Here is a 22,524-nt window from a genome sequence, read left to right as displayed (position 1 = left end):
ATCCATGTGACCAGATGGGAGTGGCTTTCCGCCCATGTGACCGGATATGAAGATGCCGATGACACTTGTCAGAACCACCTTAAATTACCTCACACACAGCACTGGCATGCATAAGAATATGATGTCAACTTGTTTTTTAAAAGGCATCTTTGGTTTGCGTTAAAACAACTTCAACACACGCAATGTTCTGATTGCACCACAAACGCAGTAGTCATCCTTACCTTTCACAGAGGCACTGAGTTTTATAAATATGAGCTTGATAGTGTAGAATAATCATCTCCAAGGATCAGTGGTGGGTTTCAAAAATTTTTGGAACCTCTTCTGTAGGTGTGGCCTGCTTTCCGGGTCCACTGGTGGAACCTCTTCTAACCGGTTCGGTAGATTTGAGGAACCGGTTCTACCGAATAGGTGCGAACTGGTAGGAACCCACCTCTGGTAGGTAGGATTTGTGAAAGCAAAGCGGCTCAGGACAGAAGAGCTGTTTGTTCTGCAGCTGCTATTTCTACAGGCACTGCTAGGCAGGCGTCTTCACTGAGCTCTTAAGGTGTTGAAGAGGATTTGCACAACAGTCGGAAGAGCCGAACTGCTCAAAGGATTACAGCGCTCTCAACGTGAATTAGAATTTGCAATAAAAACAATGCACAAATCTCCAATGAACTGAGCTTGTATCCTTGACAACTTAAAACTACCTTTAAATTAGGCCACGTGCGCTGGAAAAGACAGGGTGGAGCACAGAGGAGCGAAACCTCGCTTCATTCCCTTTTCTAATTGGTGCCTCTTGGTAGGTAAAGCTGACACCATTTACATCAAAACAAAAGAGGCCTAGAAACCTTGCTCTCAGGAAGAACTGATCTAACCCACCAGAGGTGGGTTCCTACCAGTTTGCACCTATTCGGTAGGCCCCCGGAGGAGAGCCTTCTCTGTGGCTGCTCCGACTCTTTGGAATCAGCTACCCCCAGAGATCCGGACCATACCCACCCTCATGGCCTTCAGGAAAGCAGTAAAAACCTGGCTGTTCCGATTAGAATGAATGTATGTGGTTTTGTGATTTTTCTCTCTCTTTTTTTTCTCTTTTTTTCTCTTTTTTTCTCTCTCTTTTTTTTGTAGCTGCCCGGAGTCCTTCGGGATTGGGCAGCATATAAATTTTGATAACCAACCCACCAACCCACCAACCCACCCACCCAACCAACCCAACCAAACCAACCAAACCAACCAAACCAACCAAACCAACCCACCCACCAACCTACCAACCCACCAACCCACCAACCAACCAACCAACCAACCAACCAACCAACCAACCATTCGCCATGGTCAACTCATCATAGCCATTTTGCCATGGCCATCTCACTGCAGCAAACTCATCATGGGACAGCTTGTCCCGGACAACTTCCCACAGGACAATTCCCTGTGGGATAATTCAATGTGATAGATATTGTATGCCTCTATTTCTTCAACATTATTTCCATGAACAATGTAGAACTAATAGTGGCGGATAATTCATCAATAATCATAAGATAGATCACTTAGTGATAATAACCTATGACTATCACTAAGTGTTGTATCTTATGATTCTTGTTGAATGCATTTTATTGTTCTTTATGTACACCAAGAGTATATGCATCAAATACAAAATACTTGTGTGTCCAATCACACTTGGCCAATAAAGAGTTGTATCTATTCTATCTATTCATCTATAACATTTATCACATTGAGTTACCCCATGTGGATTGTCCTGCCCTGAGTTGTCCCATGGGGAGTTGATTTGAAATTTGAAAATTTATTTATAGGCCACCCTTTTCCCTGGGGGGACTCAGGGCGGCTTACAACTCAAAGGGGGGGGGGATACAGACAATAACACATAAGGACAATACATAATTAAAAATAGAACACAACATTCATACCATTCGGGTGCCAGGTTGGCCATGGCAAGATGGCCATGGTGAATTGACCATAGCAAGGTGGCTGTGGCGGGTTGTCCTAGACCCAATTGGAAGTACTAGAGCAAGCAAGGAAACTGGACTTTTCTTTCTCTTCAGTTGCTCACCTTTTAAAATATCCAGACAGTAGAAATTTCACTAGTAACGAAATTAGCTAAACCAATCTCAGCCATTTTTATTCATAAAGTATTTACCCGAGTTTTTAAAATTTGAGAAAAGAATACAGGCTTATAATGAAACAATAGGGAATTCTTTTGTTCTAGATCCTGATTTACACATTAAATAACATTAAGGATTGCAGAGCAGAGTAATAGCTTACCGCCATCATTTATCATGAATCCTACATGAATAAGTGAAAAGTACTTTTAACAATGTAAAGACGAGGAGATACATATTTTTGAGGCAGCAACCTTTCAAGTGGTTGATTGTGTCACAGCACAGTTCATAGTGCACTTCCAAATATGCTCTAAGATATGGTGCAGAAGAAATCATATCTGACATGTAAATTCACATGTATGTAGAAGGAGAAACATTGCCAACCTTATTGCAAATAGCAATAGCAGTTAGACTTATATAGCGCTTCATAGGGCTTTCAGCCCTCTCTAAGCGGTTTACAGAGTCAGCATATTGCCCCCCACAACAATCCGGGTCCTCATTTTACCCACCTCGGAAGGATGGAAGGCTGAGTCAACCTTGAGCCGGTGAGATTTGAACAGCCGAACTGCAGAACTGCAGTCAGCTGAAGTAGCCTGCAGTGCTGCATTTAACCACTGCACCACCTCAGCTCTGCAAATTCGCTTCATCTCATTAGCTATTGAATAGCTTTGTATTTATTGCAGTGACCTTACTAATACTTGTCTGAAAACTGGTTAGAATTGTTTTCCAGTAGAGAAGAAGGTTACCCAGGGTTATGAGGTTGAGAACCCAATCTTCAAGTTGATAAAGGAACTCCCTGACCTGTTCTTCTACTGTGCTGTTTTTTTGTAGTATTTTGTCATTAAAGATATGCCCTTGGCGATACTTGGCAAGCTTCCTTATTAATGAGAGAGGATTGAGCCAAGAACTTATTTCTACCATAAATTTTGCTCTTAAATGGAAAAGGATCCAGAGTTCAATGTTCACTCCTTGTTTGAAGGGGGACAGCCCCACACACCCCTGAGATCATGAGTTTCAGCAACATCTCTGGATGGGATGATTTTTATGACCCAGATGAACCTAGAAATGTAAGCAACCAATTCTCTCTTTTTTCCCCCAATTTCAGAGTTGTAATTTCCCTCCTTCTCCCCATGTGTATCTCCCAGATTGCCTGTAATGCTATACCTGAAGGAACCCAGGCAGCAAAAAATATCAAATATGTTCTAGGATCCAGGTGCAACCATCTGAAAAATTTGTACAGAGCTCGGTGCTCTTCTCTGATTCTCCTGCTTTCAATATTTACCTCAGCCAGGATAAGCCATGCTTTATTGACATTGTAGCCTTTGCAATATGAGATAATATTACAATAGGAATATTGCAAAAATTGGAAAGATCAGTAATATCAGTCTTCTGTGTGGTGTTGTAACGTAATATATGTGACTTCCCATTTGGATTACTGCAATACTCTTTACCAGAAGTAAAGGCAGGATTTCGAAGAGGCAGAGGAACTAGAGATCAAATTGCCAATATACGCTGGATCATGGAGAAAGCTTGTGGGGTTCCAGAAAAACATCTCCTCCTGCTTCATTGACTATGCTAAAGCCTTTGATTGTGTAGATCACAACAACTTGTGGCACGTTTTTAAAGAGATGGGAGTACCAGACCATCTAATTTGTCTCTTGAGATACCTATATGCAGGTCAAGAAGCAACAGTAAGAACTGGACACGGAACCACTGATTGGTTCAAAATTAAGGAAGGAATTTGGCAAGGCTGTATACTGTTGCCCTGCCTATTTAACTTATATGCAGAGCACATCATGAGAAAGTCAGATGAATCACAAGTTGGAATTAAGATTGCCAGGAGAAATATCAACAACCTCAGAAATGCAGATGATACCACCCTAATGGCAGAAAGTGAAGAGGAACTAAAGAGCCTCTTGATGTGATGTGCGAAGGAGAGTCCTTTGGACTGCAAGGCGACCAAACCAGTCAGTCCTAGAGGAGATCAACCCTGACTTCTCTTTAGGAGGCCAGATCCTGAAGATGAAACTCAAATACTTTGGCCACCTAATGAGAAGGAAGGACTCACTGGAGAAAAGCCTCATGCTAGGAACAATTGAGGGCAACAGAAGAAGGGAATGAGATGGCTAGATGGAGTCACCGAAGCAGTAGGGGTGAGCTTAAATGGACTCCGGGGAATGATATAGGACAGGAAGGCCTGGAGGAACATTGTCCATGGGGTCGTGATAGGTCGGACACAACTTTGCGACTAACAACAACAACAACAATACTCTACACAGGCTGCCCTAGAACATCTGGAAGCTTCAGCTGGTACAAAATGCAGCAGTGCAAACTAAATGGTATCAGCTATTCGGCACATGGAACAATACTGCTTCAGGGGCTGCCTTCGTTGCCAGTATGTTTCCATCTACAAATCAAGGTATTGGTTGTCCCCTTTAAAGCCCTTCATGGTTTGGGACTCAATTACCTGAGAGACCATTTTCTTCCAGTTGCTTTTACCCATCCAATCCACCCGCCAGGAGATGTGTCTTCTCTGCTGTAGCCACTCTGCTCTGGACCATTTTCTCTCCAGAGATTAAGATGATCCCAACCCTGCTGTCCTTTTAGACCTGTCCATGTGTTTAGGTCTGGGGTTTATTTAATTTAATTTAATTTAATTTAATTTAATTTTTTAATTTAATTTAATTTAATTTAATTTTTCAATTTTTAATTTTTAAATTGGTATGTTGAGTGCATGGGATTGTCTGGGATGGTGTGAATGACCTCACTTTTATTATTATTATCGTTGTAATTTGTGTTTTTAATTACTCGTGAGGACTGCTTGTGTGAGAGCTTGGGTATGATTGATTCGGAGGGCCTGCCGGGGTTTGCGGGGGTCACCGGGGTGGTTGGGGGGACTATGTCCACGGGAGAGGGTCGGAGCATTGCGGTCATAACAGGGAGGGGCAGATATGGCGGGGACTTTAGGGCAAGCCATTACCGGGGAAGGAGGGTTCGCTACATTACAGAGATCCCTCCTTCCGGCCCTATGAGTCCCACTCCAAGACCAGATGGCGCGAGTAGTCAGGACCCTGGTCTCAGGCTGCTGTTGCTAAATGCCAGGTCTGTTGTTCACAAAGCTCCCCTCGTCCGGGACTTAATTGTTGACGAGAGGGCAGACCTGGCATGTATTACTGAAACCTGGCTGGGCACAGAAGGAGGAGTCCCCCTTGTAGAGATGTGCCCAGAGGGATTTCAGGTGCTTCATCAGCCGAGAGCCCAGGGAAGGGGTGGCGGTGTGGCTATTATTATCCGGGAGTCTCTGTTACCTCGTAGGGTCCCTGCTCCGGAGCTTGCCGGGTGTGAGTCCCTGCTGATAAAGTTGGACCTCAAGGGTCAAGTGGGTTTGCTGCTAACGTACCTGCCTCCCAACTGCGTTGCAGCATCCCTCCCCTCGCTCCTCGAGTCAGTAGCCGAGCTGGCAGTTGAGCTCCCCAGGCTTATAGTTCTGGGGGACTTTAATTTGCCATCGCTCGGTGAACGCTCTGACGGGGCGCAGGAGTTCATGGCTTCCATGACAGCCATGGGCTTGACCCAGGTAATTCAGGGCCCAACTCATACAGCGGGTCACATGCTCGACCTCGTATTCCTCTCGGAGCAGTGGATGCGTGATCTTGGTCTGAGGGGTAATGAGATCATACCCCTGTCGTGGTCAGACCACTGCCTACTGAGGCTTGACTTCCGGAGGCCAAACCCCCACCGTAGGGAGGAGGAACCGACCAGGTGGTTCCGCCCCAGGCGACTTATGGACCCTTTGAGGTTCCAGACGGAGCTTGGGGTAATTCCCGACACTCTCGCCCACAGTTCGGCGGAGACTCTGGTTGCCGCCTGGCATTCGGTGGCATCGGAGTCTCTTGACCAGATTGCGCCACTACGGCCCCTCCGGGTCAGCGGATCCCGGAGACCTCCTTGGTTCACCGAGGAGCTCCGGGAGAAGAAGCGCCGGAGGAGAAGCCTAGAGCACCTGTGGAGGTCCGATAAGTCCGAGGCGAACCGAGCACTTTTGACTACCTGCACCAAGGATTACATCCGGGCACTAAGAGTTGCCAAAAGAACGCATATCTCCGCCTTGGTAGTGTCCGCCAAGTCACGCCCAGCCGCCCTGTTTAGGATCACCCGCTCCCTCCTCAATAGGAGGGATGTGGGAGACCCCTTGCAGGGTAGGGCTGAGGACTATGCCCAGTTCTTGGCGGACAAAGTTGCTCGGTTTCGGTCGGACTTGGACTCCACCTTTGCAGATCCAGCCGAGACACAGGGGGATTACTTGGCAAACCATCTCTGGGTTGAGTTCCAGGATGTTGCCTCTGGGGATGTGGACAAGGCCATTCGAGCTGTAAGTGCCTCCACCTGTATTCTGGACCCGTGTCCCTCCTGGCTGGTTGCCAACAGCAGGGAGGTGACACATGGCTGGATCCAGGTGGTTGTGACCGCCTCCCTTCGGGAGGGGCACTTCCCCGCCGCACTTAAGACGGCGGTGGTGAGACCCCTCCTGAAGAAACCATCCTTGGATCCAGCCATTTTAAACAACTATCGTCCTGTCTCCAACCTCCCCTTTATTGGGAAGGTTGTTGAGAAGGTGGTGGCCTTCCAGCTTCAACGGGCCTTGGAGGAAGCTAGTTATCTTGACCCCTTCCAGTCCGGCTTCAGACCTGGTTACAGCACTGAAACCGCTTTGGTCGCATTGACCGATGATCTCTGGAGGGCCAGAGATGGAGGCCATGCGTCTATCCTGGTTCTCCTTGACCTCTCAGCGGCTTTCGATACCATCGACCATGGTATCCTTCTGCGACGACTGCGGGAGGTGGGGGTGGGAGGCACTGTTTTGCAGTGGTTCTCCTCCTACCTCTCGGACAGGTCGCAGTCGGTGTTGGTCGGGGGGCAGAGATCGTCCCTGAGGCCCCTAACATATGGGGTGCCGCAGGGTTCGGTCTTATCCCCCCTACTATTTAACATATACATGAAACCGCTGGGCGAGATCATCCGGAGGCACGGGATAAAATACCATCAATATGCGGATGATACACAACTGTATCTGTCCGCCCCGTGCCAACTCAATGAAGCGGTGGACGTGATGAACCAGGGTCTTGAGGCCGTTAAGAACTGGATGAGCGCTAACAAACTGGTACTCAACCCGGACAAGACCGAGTGGCTGTTGTGTTTCCCTCCCAACAATTTGGCCGATATTCCAACACTCAGGCTGGGGGGTCAAATTTTATACCCCTCAGATAGGGTCTGTAATCTAGGAGTCCTCCTGGATCCACAGCTGACTTTTGACCATCAGTTGTCGGCTGTGACCAGGGGGGCATTTGCCCAGGTTCGCCTGGTCCGTCAGTTACGGCCCTACCTGAACCGGGAGGCTCTCGCAACAGTCACTCGAGCCCTTGTGATCTCTAGGCTGGAATACTGCAATGGGCTCTACATGGGGTTGCCCTTGAAGTGCATCCGGCGACTGCAGTTAGTCCAGAATGCAGCCGCGCGAGTGATAGTGGGCGCACCGCGGTTCGCCCACATTACACCCATCCTCCGCGAGCTGCACTGGCTACCTGTCGATCTCCGGGTGCGCTTCAGGGTATTGATGACCACCTTTAAAGCACTCCATGGTAGTGGATCTGGGTACTTGAGAGACCGCCTTCTGCCGATTACCTCCCTTCGACCGATTAGATCGCACAAATTGGGCCTCCTCCGGATTCCATCCGCCAGTCAATGCCGACTGGCGACTACACGGAGGAGAGCCTTTTCTGTTGCAGCTCCGACCCTGTGGAACGATCTCCCCATTGAGATTCGTACCCTCACCACCATCCAGACCTTCCGCACGGCCCTTAAGACCTGGCTCTCCCAGCAGGCCTGGGGATAAGTTCTTAAATTACTCGCCCGAGTGTTGACTGTTGAATGCAAGTTGTGTTTTATTATTTTATTTTGTTCACTCACTGTTTGTCTTTTATTATTGCACCCCCTTCCCTGTGATTGTGAGCCGCCCTGAGTCCCCTCAGGGAGAAGGGCGGCCTATAAATCTTAATAAAATGTCTCAAATGTCTCAAATGGGGTGTTCTTAGTTATGTTGATTCCAAATGGATTATAATAGCTTTTGGTTGTTAATTGTGTTTAATTTCTTTTTTGTTTGTTTGTATTGCTTAACTGTTTCAATTGTTTTTATACTTGTTTGCCACCTAGAGTCACTGGTTTGAGATGGGCAGCTATACAAATTAATTGGATGGATGGATGGATGGATGGATGGATGGATGGATGGATGGAATGAAATAGTCATACTTAGTAGGCTCCAATATGACAGGATTCCCCCATCCTCCTTTTAATTTTTTTTCTACATGTTGATTGTACTTCAAGGTACTAATTATGACCTTTGAAGCGCTCCATGGCTTAGGCCCAGGGTACCTGCGAGACCACCTACTGCCACCGGTAGCCTCCCACCGCCCAGTGCGATCCCACAGAGTTGGCCTCCTCAGGGTGCCGTCGGCCAGACAGTGTCGGCTGGTGACCCCCAGGGGGAGAGCCTTCTCTGTGGGAGCGCCTTCCCTCTGGAATGAGCTGCCCCGGAGCTTCATATAATCCCCGACCCCCGGTCATTCCGACGCACCCTAAAAAATTGGCTTTTCCAGCAAGCCAGCCTGGCCTGAACAAAACAAAATAAATTATTGATCACTGTTAATTTTAATTCAATTTTTTAAAAAAAAAATGTCATTGTCAATTTTAATTGGGTTTGGGATATTCTATTTAATTTTTTTAAAACTTGTATTATGGGTTTCTTTTAATGTTGTATGCCGCCCTGAGTCCTTGGGAGAAGGACGGCATATAAATCTAATAAACCTAAACCTAAACTTACAAATTATGACCTTGGCACAGCCTTCATATAGTCAGATTGGATTGCCATATAACCATCTATTTATTAGGGGGAAAAACCCTGGAATTTACTCAACAACAATGGTGTGAAAGTTTTCTACATTACCAGGTCCATTTATCCCCGTGTGCTCCAGAGAAAGTCCCGTGAAAGTAAAGAAGAAAGCATTTCGTGAAGACGCTTATGGAATACACTCTGCTTTCAGATAAGCTCTTTAATATTCTACTGGGAGGCCTGATTAATAGCTCCTAGGCTTACATGGCATCTCACCAAAAGCTGACCTGACCTTTCCTGTGTTGATTTGATATTTATTTCTAGAGTCAGTGATAACAGTAGTAACAGGAGGAAGTAAGCAGCAATGTTAGAAGACAAAAAGATAGAAATATGCTTTTTCCTCTTCTTCGTTTCCAAAGCCTATTTGTATATGCAGGCCAGGAAAATGATTCTGTGCTCTCGGCTTATTGCAGCGACTGACTGGTTTTCCAAGAATGATTTGGCACTGCGTTTATTTCTAGGTTTAATTTTTTTTTAAAGCGCCGGTATAATTTCATCAGCATTTTTCTTGAAGTGCATTTTGTTCAGAACCTATTTTTCATTGCCAGCAGATGGCTTCTGAACAACCGTATGTGCACCGAAATGTCTACTTGCAGATTCTTTCTAGCGGCCTGACGGTCTTGTCACAAGGGGCCTCATTTGCCATTCATGCTCTTGGGCGGTGCGTCTCAAAACTGTTCTTTGCAGTCTCATCTTTTTCAGGCTTAGGACCTGATACATGGCTTAGGACCTGGATACCTACGGGACCGCCTCCTGCCACATACCTCCCAACGACCTATAAGACCTCACAGATTGGGCCTCCTTCGGGTACCGTCGACCGGGCAATGCCGGTTGGTGACTACTCGGGGGAGGTCTTTCTCTGTAGCTGCTCCGGCCCTGTGGAATGATCTCCCCGCAGAGATCCGGACCCTTCCCACTCTCTCGGCCTTCCGTAAAGCCACTAAAACCTGGCTGTTCCGGCAGGCCTGGGGCTGTCGACCCCAAAATATGGTCCAGCCCCACTTGGAATGGAGTGCATGGTGTGTTTTTTTAAATCTATCTTTTCTTTCCTTCCCTTCTTTTTGATTTATTTGTATTGTTAGCCGCCCGGAGTTCTACGGGATTGGGCGGCATACAAATGTTATTAAACTTTGAAACTAAACTTTGAAACTTCATACGAAACAACAGCGAGGGTTTCTTTTGGTCTTTTTAAAAGGCCAAGGCACTGGAAGGAAAATGTGAAAGTTTACACATGAGCTACAATATAAATAAATGGATGTTCATGATGTACCAAGTCACAGTTTCCCGTGGGAAGGAATATCCTGCATCATTATCTCCTCACCATAGGATACTAGATATTTTGGGGCAGGGGGGGAGAGCGAGACAGAGACAAAGGGGAGTCTTTCCCCTGTTTCTTTTGTTGCTCTCATATTGTTACTAAAAAGAGGGAAAGGAGAATGGGAATATTTGGGGGCTAACCTATGCCTGGAATTGCTTGTTCGTGGACAAGGGCAGTGAAGAGACTCTGGTGATATTGCAAACCTTCTCACTTTCTCTCATGAGCTTTGAGGAACATTTTGTGTGTGTGTGTGTGTATTTGTGATTTGTGGGGGAAGGACTTTCTTTTCTTTTCTTTTTTTTATTAAAAAGTTTTAATAAGTTTTACAATTGTATACCTTTCTCTGTCCCTCCCTCCCCCACAATCCCACATCCCCTCCCACCCCCCCCCCCCAACCTCCCAGAGCAAATACAGGGTATAAACATTTAACAATCATACACTAAAATTAACTAACTTTAGCATCGTCCCTTCGCTTGTACTTTAACTCCCCTGTTGTAAAGCTAACTTTAGATAAATTGTAACATTCCTTGTTCATTTATTCATAAGCTAACTGAAATTTCTTAGTCCCATATTTATTTTGAATATAATCAATCCATCTTCTCCATTCCAGCTTGTACTTCTCATCTGAATGGTCCTTGAGGTATGCTGATATTTTAGCCATCTCTGCTAAGTTTGTTACTTTTAACATCCATTCTTGAATAGTAGGCAATTCTTCCTTCTTCCAGCGCTGCGCCACCAACAATCTTGCTGCTGTTGTTAAATTCAGAATCAAATTAGTCTCTATAACTGTACAGTCTGTAATTATGCCTAACAAGAATAACTCAGGAGACTTTCATAAGGTAGGGCAGTGATGGCAAACGCGCTCTACATGGGGCTGCCCTTGAAGAGTGTTCGAAGACTCCAATTAGTCTAGAATGCAGCCGCGCAAGCGATAATTGGTGTACCTAGGTACACCCATGTTACATCTATCCTCCACGAGCTGCACTGGCTCCCCATTGGTCTCTGGACACGTTTCAAGGTGCTAGTCGTTACTTTTAAAGCCCTACATGGTTTAGGACCTGGCTACCTGAGAGACCGCCTCCTGCCATTTACCTCCCAGAGACCTATAAGATCGCACAGACTAGGTCTCCAGATTCCATCTGCCGGTCAATGTCGGCTGGCGACTCCTCAGGGGAGGGCCTTCTCTGTAGCGGCTCCGACCCTATGGAACGATCTCGCCGTGGAGATCCGGACCCTTACTACTCTTCCGGCCTTCCGCAAAGCGATTAAGACCTGGTTGTTCCAGCAGGCCTGGGGCTGTTGATTTATCCAGCCCCATTCTGAGCTATGAATGTTGTGAATTTTAATGTCTGTTTTTTAATTTTTATATGTTCCCCCTTCCTGCTTTTATCTGTAAGCCGCCCTGAGTCTCTCGAGAGTGGGCAGCATACAAATCCTAATAAACACTAAACAAACACTAAACACTAAACCTTTTAGACTCTGAGTACCCAAACTGTGCGTGTGCATGCCCAATCTAAAACGTGCAAGCTTGCACAGGTGCAAACATAGGCACCTGCAGAGGTGCAAACATGTGCGCATGCACAGCAGAGAGCCGAAGACCAGCTGGTTAGCGGGAGGCGGGGCATGCCAACAGTAGCAGCTCGGCAAGTGATAAGATCTTATTTCGTGAGCTTCTATTTCGTCCTTTGTAGGGAACCAGAAGCTCACGAAAGAAAAGGCACAAAGATCTGACCTGGGGCGACGGCACGCGTGCCAGCAGAAAGGGCTCTGCGTGCCACCTCTGGCATGTGTGTCAAGACGTGGTTCACCATCATGGAGGTAGTGTGACTATCTGGCAAATCTATAATAAAACATATACACATTCCCAAATAAGATTTATCTGAGAATTAGAATATTAACTAATATTCCCTTCAAAAATTAGTGTGTTGAGACTATTGTTACATACGCTCCTAAATTCGGCTTATGGTCACTTATTCACGCCCTCACAGTCCTGGAAAATAGCCACACTCAAATTACTTTCAACCAAACACTGAAGCACGACCTATTCTTTAGAATACACAGAGATCCATTGCATTTAAAATAACAGCAGAACTTTATTGGTTGCAACATATCTATGTGCTCTTTCTCATATGCATCCATGGACACACACACACACAGACACACACTTATCCACATCCTTCTCAACCAGGCACTAGTCAGAAGGACAGACGCCACAAAGTCCAGATCCAAGGATGACTCAAAGAGCGGGCAGCAGAGGTGGGTTCCTGCCAGTTCGTACCTATTCGGTAGAACCGGTTTGTCAAATCTACCGAACCGGTTAGAAGAGGTTCCACCAGTGGACCCGGAAAGCAGGCCACACCTACAGAAGAGGCTCCAAATTTTTTTGAAACCCACCACTGCCACACACACACACACAGACAGACAGACTCACACAGAGAGAGAAAGAGAAAGAAAGGAAGAAATAAATAAATAAAAAAAGAAAAAAGAAAGAAAAAGTGAGAGAGATGAAAGAAAAACAGGAAAAAGGGACAGAGAGACAAAAGGAAGGAGAGAGAGAGAGAGAGAGAGAGAGAGAGAGAGAGAGAACACATGGCCGGCAAGCCACTCCCATCCGGTCACATGGGTAGCAAGCCACTCCCACAAAGGAGGCCACACCCACAGAGTAGGTTGGAAAAAATTTTGAAACCCACCACTGGCGGGCAGGCTTCAGGACTCCCTTTTCCCCAAAACATCCTTTGTTGATTCTTATGCCTGGTAGTTGTTGATGGCCCCGAGGGAGTGGTTTTCTACATGCTCAGGCCAAATTACTTTTGTCTGTTTTGGGTGATATTTTTTTCTTTGTTTCCTTAATGAGTTGGTTTCTTCTTAACTACTTCCCCTAAGGGTCCCATTCCTGGTCTTTGTCCACCCTGCTTATGTGCCTGCTTCATCTTCATCTTCAGCCTAGTCTCACACTATCTGATCTAATTTGGAGACTCAGTAAAGCATCAAGTACTCAAAAGATATAGGCCAATTTGTTTTGATGTCTGGAACTAGGACAAGAGTCACAAAAATAGAACTCAGTTTTCCTATAATATAGTATGACGAAAAGTCCAGAAATAGGCTGTTCCTTCTTTTGTTCCTCACCAGAATATCCCATTATTCTATTGTATATACCAGAGGTGGGTTCCTACCAGTTCGCACCTATTCGGTAGAACCGGTTCGTCAAATCTACCGAACCGGTTAGAAGAGGTTCCACCAGTGGACCCGGAAAGCAGGCCACACCTACAGAAGAGGCTCCAAAATTTTTTGAAACCCACCACTGGTCCTTGGATATGATTATTCTACACTATCATGCTCCTATTTATAAAACTCAGTGCCTCTGTGAAAGGTAAGGATGACTACTGCGTTTGTGGTGCAATCAGAACATTGCGTGTGTTGAAGTTGTTTTAACGCAAAGCAAAGATGCCTTTTAAAAAACAAGTTTACATCATATTCTTATGCATGCCAGTGCTGTGTGTGAGGTAATTTAAGGTGGTTCTGACAAGTGTCGTCGCCATCTTCATATCCGGTCACATGGGCGGCAAGCCACTCCCACAAAGGAGGCAGAGTAGGTTCGAACAATTTTTGAAACCCACCACTGGTATATACCCATGTTAGAGCTTTATATTATGGAAAAGCATGCCTAATTTCTTAGAAATGGGGCAGGTAGAGAGAATTGTGATCCTTTAGAATCTGGCTTTTTTTTTTAAAGTACTCATAAATCAGAATGGGATGATAAACCTAGATCTGGGAGCATTCTTACAAAAGTTCAACCCATTATCTGGAAAAGGTTTTATTCAAAGGAAAGGATGATTGTAAACATGATGTTGGTCATTCCTAAATGTAGTTGATTGTTGGAAGTTGAGGTCGGTATATAAAGGTTGATGTTACTGGTTACTAGGCTGGGTTAACTACCTCACAAAATACCACCACACAATTATTCAAGAGTAGAGACTGAAAAACAGTGCAATCTCCTTCAATCCCCACAATGCTGTGATTGATGCAACCAACAGTGCAGTGGTGGGTTTCAAAAATTGTTGGAACCTACTCTCTGGGTGTGGCCTCCTTTGTGGGACTGGCTTGCCACCCATGTGACCGGATATGAAATTATGAATTAGTACTTAGGTCGGTCCAAGTAGCTATTCAGAAACTCTGGCATTGAAGCATGGAAGTCTTAAAGCTGTCAAGTTACAAGATCCTTGCCAGTGGTGGGTTTCAAAAAATTTTGGAACCTCTTCTGTAGGTGTGGCCTGCTTTCCGGGTCCAGTGGTGGAACCTCTTCTAACCGGTTTGGTAGATTTGATGAACCGGTTCTACCGAATAGGTGCAAACTGGTAGGAACTCACCTCTTCAACAGTGGCTCAAATGTAAGGACTTAAGGACAGGCCTATCTATTACTGAATCCTATACTCACCTTTTCTACGCATTATCTGAGCTTGCTCTTTCGTCTTTTCTCTCTGTATGAAAACAACTGCTATATCCCTTTGCAATACAGTGCAATTTTGAAAAAAGAAGTCAGGATAGAGTTTCATGGAAACACAGAATTAGGACAGAGTTCAGATATGCCTGCCTTACACAGAATAAATTAAAAATTAATCTGTATTACCCTGCTCTACATAATGTTTTACGTTTCAGCAGATCCTGACTATAAACATCACTCTTTAAGTACTACAGATTACAGAAAAATAAATGCCTTTTGACCCAATGTAAAAAATTGTACTACATTTCAAATTTGTTGCAAAAAGTATAGCTCTACTAATTTTATAGTGTTCAAAGCAAAGATGGAACATTCCTTCTTGTAGTGTTGTCCTTGACAAAGAAAGAAAGAAAGAAAGAAAGAAAAAGAAAGAAAGAAAGAAAGAAAGAAAGAAAAAAAAGAGTATATTTCATATGTAATTCATTCTATCTATTCGTGCTATTTTGCTTTGTTCCACATAGGAAAGTGTTCTGACACCACCACCCTTCTCCATCCAGGAACGAAAGCCAAAAACAAACTTAAATAGGAATACTTTTAATCAGTCCAGACTCTCGTTGGCTGCAAGCCCAAAATAAACAAAGAGATAAGCACTCTGGCAGCAAGTCCTACAAAACTAGGCAAATGCAAACAAGCTCTCACAGCAAATCACTTCTCCAAGTTGGTTTCTCTGAATCATGAACGTTGACTTCTGCAAAAGGGCGTGGCCGCAGCGGTCTCTTTTATAATCAGGAGAGGATCTTAATGAGCATCAGCTAAGCGTAATCATCTCCTACAATTACGCAGTTGTTCTTGCCGCCGAGTAACCCTTTGATGGCGTGCATCCCAAAACAACTCACAAGTGTTTTCCGGAACACTCCCACTGAATCCAAGCCTCCGCCGCCACCTGGTGGCCAACCAGTCTCTCCTCACCCTGCTCAGAGTCGGCACCTTGTCCAGGGTCCTCCACCTCCTCCAGGGCTGACTCATAAGACCCCTCGCTGTTGGAGTCTGGCAGCCGCTCCAACGACTCCTGCCGGGCCACAACAGGAAAGTATGAAAGTTTGGCAAACAATTGTCAGTTAGTTTCACGTATGTTTCTCGGGTAATTTTATGACACACTCTGTGGTTTGTAGCACTGGAAAAGGATGATATGCTACAGAAGGGGTATCAAACTCAAGGCTTGCAGGCCAGATCTGGCCCGAGGGGTACTTAAATCTGGCCTGTGAGGCTGGCTTGGAAATAGCAAAGGGCCAGTCCGGGATGTCTCTGGCAGCCAAAACAGGGCACAGAGGGGCTGTGTGCAGCCCCCCCACCTTGCCCCATTTTGGCTGGCAGGGTGCTGCAGGAGGCGTCTGTCTCGTTTCCTGCTCCCCCCCCCCAAACTGGCCTGTTGAGGAAAACTACAATGCTGATCCGGCACTTGAGGAAATCCAGTTTGACACCCCTGTGCTAGAAAGTCACTCTGACAGGAAGAGAAATCCGTGACCCGTCAAAACCGCGGTCGACAAAACCGCGCTCGACGAAAGCGCGTACCTGACGTCATCAGCAGCGCGACGAAAAAAATTACAAAATAAATAAAATTAAAAAAATTAAAGCAAGCCGATTCATATAAAGGTAAGGGTTAGGGTTAGGGTTAGGTTAAGGGTTAGGGTTAGGTTTAGGGTTACGTTAAGCGTTAGGGTTAGGTTTAGCGTTAGGTTAAGGGTTACCGTTAGGTTTAGCGTTAGGTTAAGGGTTAGGTTTAGGGTTAGGTTAAGGGTTAGGTTTAGGGTTAGGTTTGGGGGGGTTAGGGTAAGGTTTTCGCTTTAATTTTAAATTTACCGCTCACAGCGCGATGTTTTCGTCGCGCTGTGATGACGTCACGTACGCGCTTTTGTCGAGCGCGCTTTTGTCTACCGCGGTTTTGTGGTGGAACCGAGAAATCTAATTTGCAAAAATTATAATCAATTGTTCATGTGGGTAATGGTTTTTTTATATGATGTTTCATCTATTCTCTGAGGATTATGTTGTTGTTGTTTTAAATCTAACTAAAGATATTAGTTTTATAATTTCTTAAAGATTAGTGTTTATCCTGGCATAAGCTTTCATAGACCGTAACTTTAATTTATTGAATGCATAAAATTCACAAAAGTCAATGTAATGATAAATGGATTAATCTTCAGTATTCTGCATCACTCTTTTATTTAGAGATTGATCCAATTACCCTTCTGGAAAGTATTTGTGTAATTGCTGTAGTCCTATTTCTATAGGGCTTACGAAGCAATTTTGACATTCACATTGTAAAACTACTCTAAGAGTCAGATGCAAAAGGTTGACGTAGTGATCCTACCAAGACCACAAGTTGAACAAAGGCTCCATTGTGTCATTAAGTCATCCAGCAGAATGGATGAATTATCCCAGATGTTGTCGATTTGTGACGCAATTCTCATTGACACTGATGCTCCCAGATGCTTTTGTTCCCGAGCGTTGTTGACTGGTGCTGTACCTTGCCAGCTACCATTGTCTCTCTAAAGTTGTTTACCAGGATGGAGGCAATACTATAGTGAATGCAAAATTACTTGGCATGTGTCAGTAGATTAAATCCTAGATTATCTTCCCACGTCAAATTGCATTGGGAGGAAATTGAGGATGAATGAAGAGTAGAAAACAGAGAATGGAGGAAATATCAACATTAGGTTTCATTTATTTATTTCATTTTATTTATTCATTTATTTTATTTATTTGTCTTGTATGCCGCCCACTCCCGGAGGACTCTGGGCGGCTCACAAAAGACAAGGGAAAGGGGGGAACAACACAAAGACAACATATTAAAAACAAAACCAACATTCACAATTTCTATGGAGGTAGATGCTTCTCAGCTCCCCCCAGCCTGCTGGAACAGCCAGGGCTTGGTGGCTTTGCGGAAGGCCGGGAGGGTAGTAAGGATCCGGATCTCAACAGGGAGCTCATTCCAGAGGGCCGGAGCTGCAACAGAGAAGGCTCTCCCCCGGGGAGTCGCCAGCCGACATTGGCTGGCAGATGGAATCCAGAGGAGACCCAACCTGTGCGATCTAATTGGTCTGAGAGAGGTAATCGGCAGGAGGCGGTCTCTCAGGTACCCAGGTCCGATGCCATGCGACCAGCACCTTGAAGCGGATTCGGAGACTAATAGGTAGCCAGTGCAGCTCGCGGAGGATAGGTGTAACGTGGGTGTACCTTGGTGCACCCACAATCGCTCGCGCGGCTGCATTCTGGACTAATTGGAGTCTTCGAACACTCTTCAAGGGCAGCCCCATTTATTTTTAAGGTATTTAAACATTTATTAATTCGCACATTATGAATATGAGGAATATTTTAAGAGGGAAATGTTTTAGGTTTTATGTTCAACGGTCATTTTACATATATATTTCTGAGTATTGCATGTTAGAAATTTCTTCATTATACTTTAGTAAGGCTTATTAAAAGTCCTTTTCAGTTTCACCTTCTTAGCCTGTAAGGAAGGGTTATCAAACCCTATCGCATCGCACGCCATATCGTGACATATCGGGATGTTTCTTGCCTTTGCAGAACCTGGGTGGGCGTGGCCTGCACGGGCCATATCCGCCCCGCGGGCCACCAGTTTGACAGGCTTGCTGTAAGGTATTGAGAACTCTCTTAACAATGAATTTTATGTCTGTAAAGATGTTTACAAACTTTCTGCTGGCATGGTTTTCTTCTTGGATTTAGGGAATTTCAAATGATAAGATTTCCCCTCCAAGCCAATTCCAATGCATAACTTGCTTGCCGTTTTTCTGTTTTTGAACTACAGGTAGTCTTCAATGTACAACGGTCCTTTTAATGACCATTCGAAGATACAGTGGCCCTGAGAAAAGGAACTTATGAGCATTTTTTACATTTACAAAGGTTGCAGCATCCCCAGGGTCACCTGATCAAAATTCGGCCGCTTGGCAATTGGCGTGTATTTAAGACATTTGCATATGTCCCGGGATCACGTGATCACTTTTTGTGACCTTCTGACATGCAGTGTCAGTATTGGAAGCCAGTTTCATTTAACAACCTTGTTGCTAACTTAACAACTGCAGTAATTCACTTAACAACTGTGGAGAGAATGGTTGTAAAATGGGGACAATTTAGCAATGGAAATTTTGGGCTCAATTGTGGTTGTAAGTTGAGGACTACCTGTACAGATTCATCATTATTTTCAGTTTGTGTTTTTGCTAACTAGCTACTTGGTACTCCAGGGAATGTGTCTTCTGAATAAAACATAGCACAGAGAGGAATATGGGTGAAAAGATATATCTGGTTTCCCTCAAGCAGTCCAAGCCTACCTGAAGAGTTTATGGAGTTGCCTCAATTGGCTGCACATCCATACCAAGCACATGTCACATCTCTGCTCCTTCCCAAGGCCTTATCTGGAGTAGGTTTCCATGTGTATTGGTATGCGGGAAGGGCCTCTACATGGTGGAAACCCTGTCCTACTTAGGTTTTTCCTCATGAACGTTGTGCCTCTTGGTGTCCTTACAATAAGGAGGGATATTGCCATGCTCCCCATGTGATTGTATGATTGCACCGTGATTTCTCTTCTGTACTATGATTTACTAGACAAGCTTAGGCCCTGATACTCATCCATCAGAATGTGCCATCCTACTGTTCAAGAATGGACATTAAAAGTAACAAACCTAGCAGAGATGGCTAAAATATCAGCATATCTCAAGGACCATTCAAATGAGAGATATAAACTGGGGTGGAGAAGATGGATTGACTATACTCAAAATAAATATGGGACTAAGAAATTCCAGTTAGTTTATGACTGAAGAAACAAGGAATGATATAATCTGTTTAGAGCTAGCCTAGCAAAGAGGAGTTAAAGCTCAATGAAAGATGATACTAACTTTGTTTAAAAAGTTTATCTTAGAATATCTTTGTTAAAGATTTATACCTTGTATTGGTTCTGGGAAGCCGGGGGGGGGGGGGTTGGGGGTTGGGGGGGGAGGGTAGGGGGAAGGAGGTAAATATTTGTAAAAGCTGTTTTTTCAAAATTTTCAATCAAAAAGAATGTGCCATCTGAACAAACTACTGTGTATACGCGCCATTCTCCCCAAATTAATTTTACAAATTCAGCACCTTAGAGCCGAAATGCGTAGGGAAGGAATGTAAACCAAAGCTGCTTTTCTGTCAACAGGTTCAGTTCAGGCATCACTCCAACTGACCTGTGAAAACATTTCTAGAACAGGGATGCTAGCTCAATGTGTCCACGATGAACCATTCTGTACTTTGAACTGTTTCTTGATTGGTTCAAGGCATTTTATAAAAATCTGCTGTCAGCAGAATTTCCCACCTAAACCAAACTCTCCTGGCTTCGGTAGTGCTGTTTCCAAAGAACGTCGAGATCCGTTGTCCTCCCTGTAGTGGTTACCAGACGTTCTGGGTGACTGATATGCTAAATCAGATATTAGTTTATTCCCTCCCAGCTTCATCCTGGCCTGGGAAGACCCTGGTGTCAGCTCAAAAGGAACTGTTACCATGAAGCAGCTGCCTTTCAAAGCAGACCTCCGATCAGATGCATACAGAGAGAGCCACTTTGTTCTCTATCCAAAACACTGCCACTGCAAGGGAAGGGAAGCCAGATGCGAAACCTTCATTGTTCATGGCTTTGTCTTTTATTTTGTTTCCCTGTATTTCTTGTGTATTCTTAGGGACAAGGGGATCTACTGAGGAACGCCAAAAATGAAGCCATAGAAAATATGAAGCAGATCCAGCTGGCTTGCTTATCGCGCGGACTGAGCAAAAGTGGAAGTGGGAACTCGGATGCCAAGGCTAAGCCCGGTCCTGAGCCGGCCGAAAAAAAAGAGACAAGCGGCGAGAATGCCAGGCTCTGAACAAAGCCAACGGTGTCGTTATATTTCAATAGTTGAGAATTATTTTTTTAACACATTAAAAAAGAGAAAGAAAGCTCACATTAGCACCCTCTACAGGGCGTCAGAAGTATTACAATTCTCATAGTGCCAACGTTTTGCTGCTGTCATCTGCCTAAATTTAAACTCTCTGGTAGTGACGTTCTAATACTTTCCAGTTTTGTGTGGGGAGATCCTTTAACATTTTTTTCCATGAATGACATTATTGCCCTTTTCCTTTATTTATTATTTTGTAATTTTGAAGAGCTATGTGGAGAGGGAATACTTTGGGTTTATACTTTGCTCTATCAGCTTTCGTCAGTGTGATTTTCCGAGTCTAATGTAGGTCTTACCACCTAAAGAAACAAAAGGCAGAAAAAGAACTTTTATTAGTGTGCTTTAATAATGGATTCCTCAACATAGAAGAATAAATTATTAACTTTTTCATTAAATTAAGTTAATAAATTATTAAACACTTTCTCTTTTTTAATGGGAGTCAGTAGGATATCCAATATACATTCCATTGACTTTTGCTAATCACGATTTGAAGTGCATTAATCTCATAGCTATTAATGGAAGAAATTGGTCACTTTTTATTTTGGAAAGGTGGCAGAAGTTCACACTGAGCTCTACCAAACATGCCTGTAGGTCTGGGCAAAATGATTCCAGACTTTGGCTATGAATTGCAAGTTGAATTGAATGGAACAGAAAATTCAAAGACAATTTAGTAATGATGAAATATTTCTCACTGCCATTAGCTGAACAAAGGTAATATAAACAATTCATGTTTGTAAAAGATACCTTAATTTTGTTTGTTTGTTTGTTTGTTTTCATTCATATAGACAAATCTGCATAGGTCACATGTGCAAAGGTCCATCTCATGATTGATGCCAAAGCATGCACTTAATTCATAGAAGTTCTTCCTCCACCTTTTTAAGTTGTAAGCCGCCCTGAGTCCCCCCAGGGAAAAGGGCGGCATATAAATAAACTTTAAATCTAAATCTAAATCTTTGCATACCAGGTAGCAGTGGTTCCCAAACTTGGCAACTTTAAGACTTGTGGACTTCAACTCCCAGAATTCTCCAGCTGGAGAATTCTGGGAGTTGAAGTCCACAAGTCTTAAAGTTGCCAAGTTTGGGAACCACTGAGGTAGAGCATATGGGATGGCAGTCTCTTGGTTCACTATGAGACACGAAGTGTGAATTACAAGACCGTGCATATTTTCTAAGCACCATCATGCAATTGTTGAACCTTTATGCTTAGGTGTATGTAGTTTTTTCAACGTTTGCCATGTTTCCTTAGTTACATTATTGTGAGAATACTTTCCACATCTTTTAAGTACATATCATGAGAGACAATGCTACGATGGGCACATGGCTAGCATTCTTTTATCAACTCCAGCAGAAATTAATGCAGCCAAACCGAACTGATTAGCATGGGAGAAGCAATTTCAAACTGAGCAGGTGAAACGAAGCTGCCATTTGACTTCGTGATCATAACTGCCCTGTTTCTAAGCAGAGCTCCAGGTGCATTGATGTTGTTATACAATATTTAACATTTATATCACAAAGCTAAAAATAAGTCACATGGGTGATGCAGCATAGAGGAGTGAATTGCTAGCTGTGCTTCTAGTGAGTCAGGCACATGGTGATGATCCCCATCATGCTTTTCCTGTTTGCCTAAATCTTACTTTGGTGACATCGATTTCATTGTGTGAATTTTGCCACAGGTTTGATAGACTGGAAATGTGAAGCAACACAGAGAGTAAGAGCTTAAAAACACCCAATGGTTATTATAAATTCTCAGCGTGTCCCATT

The 22,524-nt window shown here is 44.3% G+C and overlaps 1 protein-coding gene across 1 annotated transcript in view; it reads left to right on the top strand.

Annotated features, from left to right (window-relative positions):
* PLCL1 (phospholipase C like 1 (inactive)) overlaps positions 1–21,712 on the top strand; it is a 251,306-nt gene extending 229,594 nt beyond the window's left edge. Inside the window, exon 6 of the mRNA XM_032238169.1 lies at positions 20,510–21,712. Within this exon, the coding sequence (XP_032094060.1) occupies positions 20,510–20,692 (183 nt within the window). The 3' untranslated portion in view covers positions 20,693–21,712. The remainder of the gene's footprint in view (positions 1–20,509) is intronic.
* The last annotated feature ends 812 nt before the right edge of the window (positions 21,713–22,524 follow it).

Source organism: Thamnophis elegans, chromosome 1 (genome assembly GCF_009769535.1).
Source record: "Thamnophis elegans isolate rThaEle1 chromosome 1, rThaEle1.pri, whole genome shotgun sequence".
Classification (NCBI taxonomy): Eukaryota; Metazoa; Chordata; class Lepidosauria; order Squamata; family Colubridae; genus Thamnophis; species Thamnophis elegans.
Note: the sequence above shows the minus strand (reverse complement) of the source record. Positions and strands in the feature narration are given on the sequence as shown.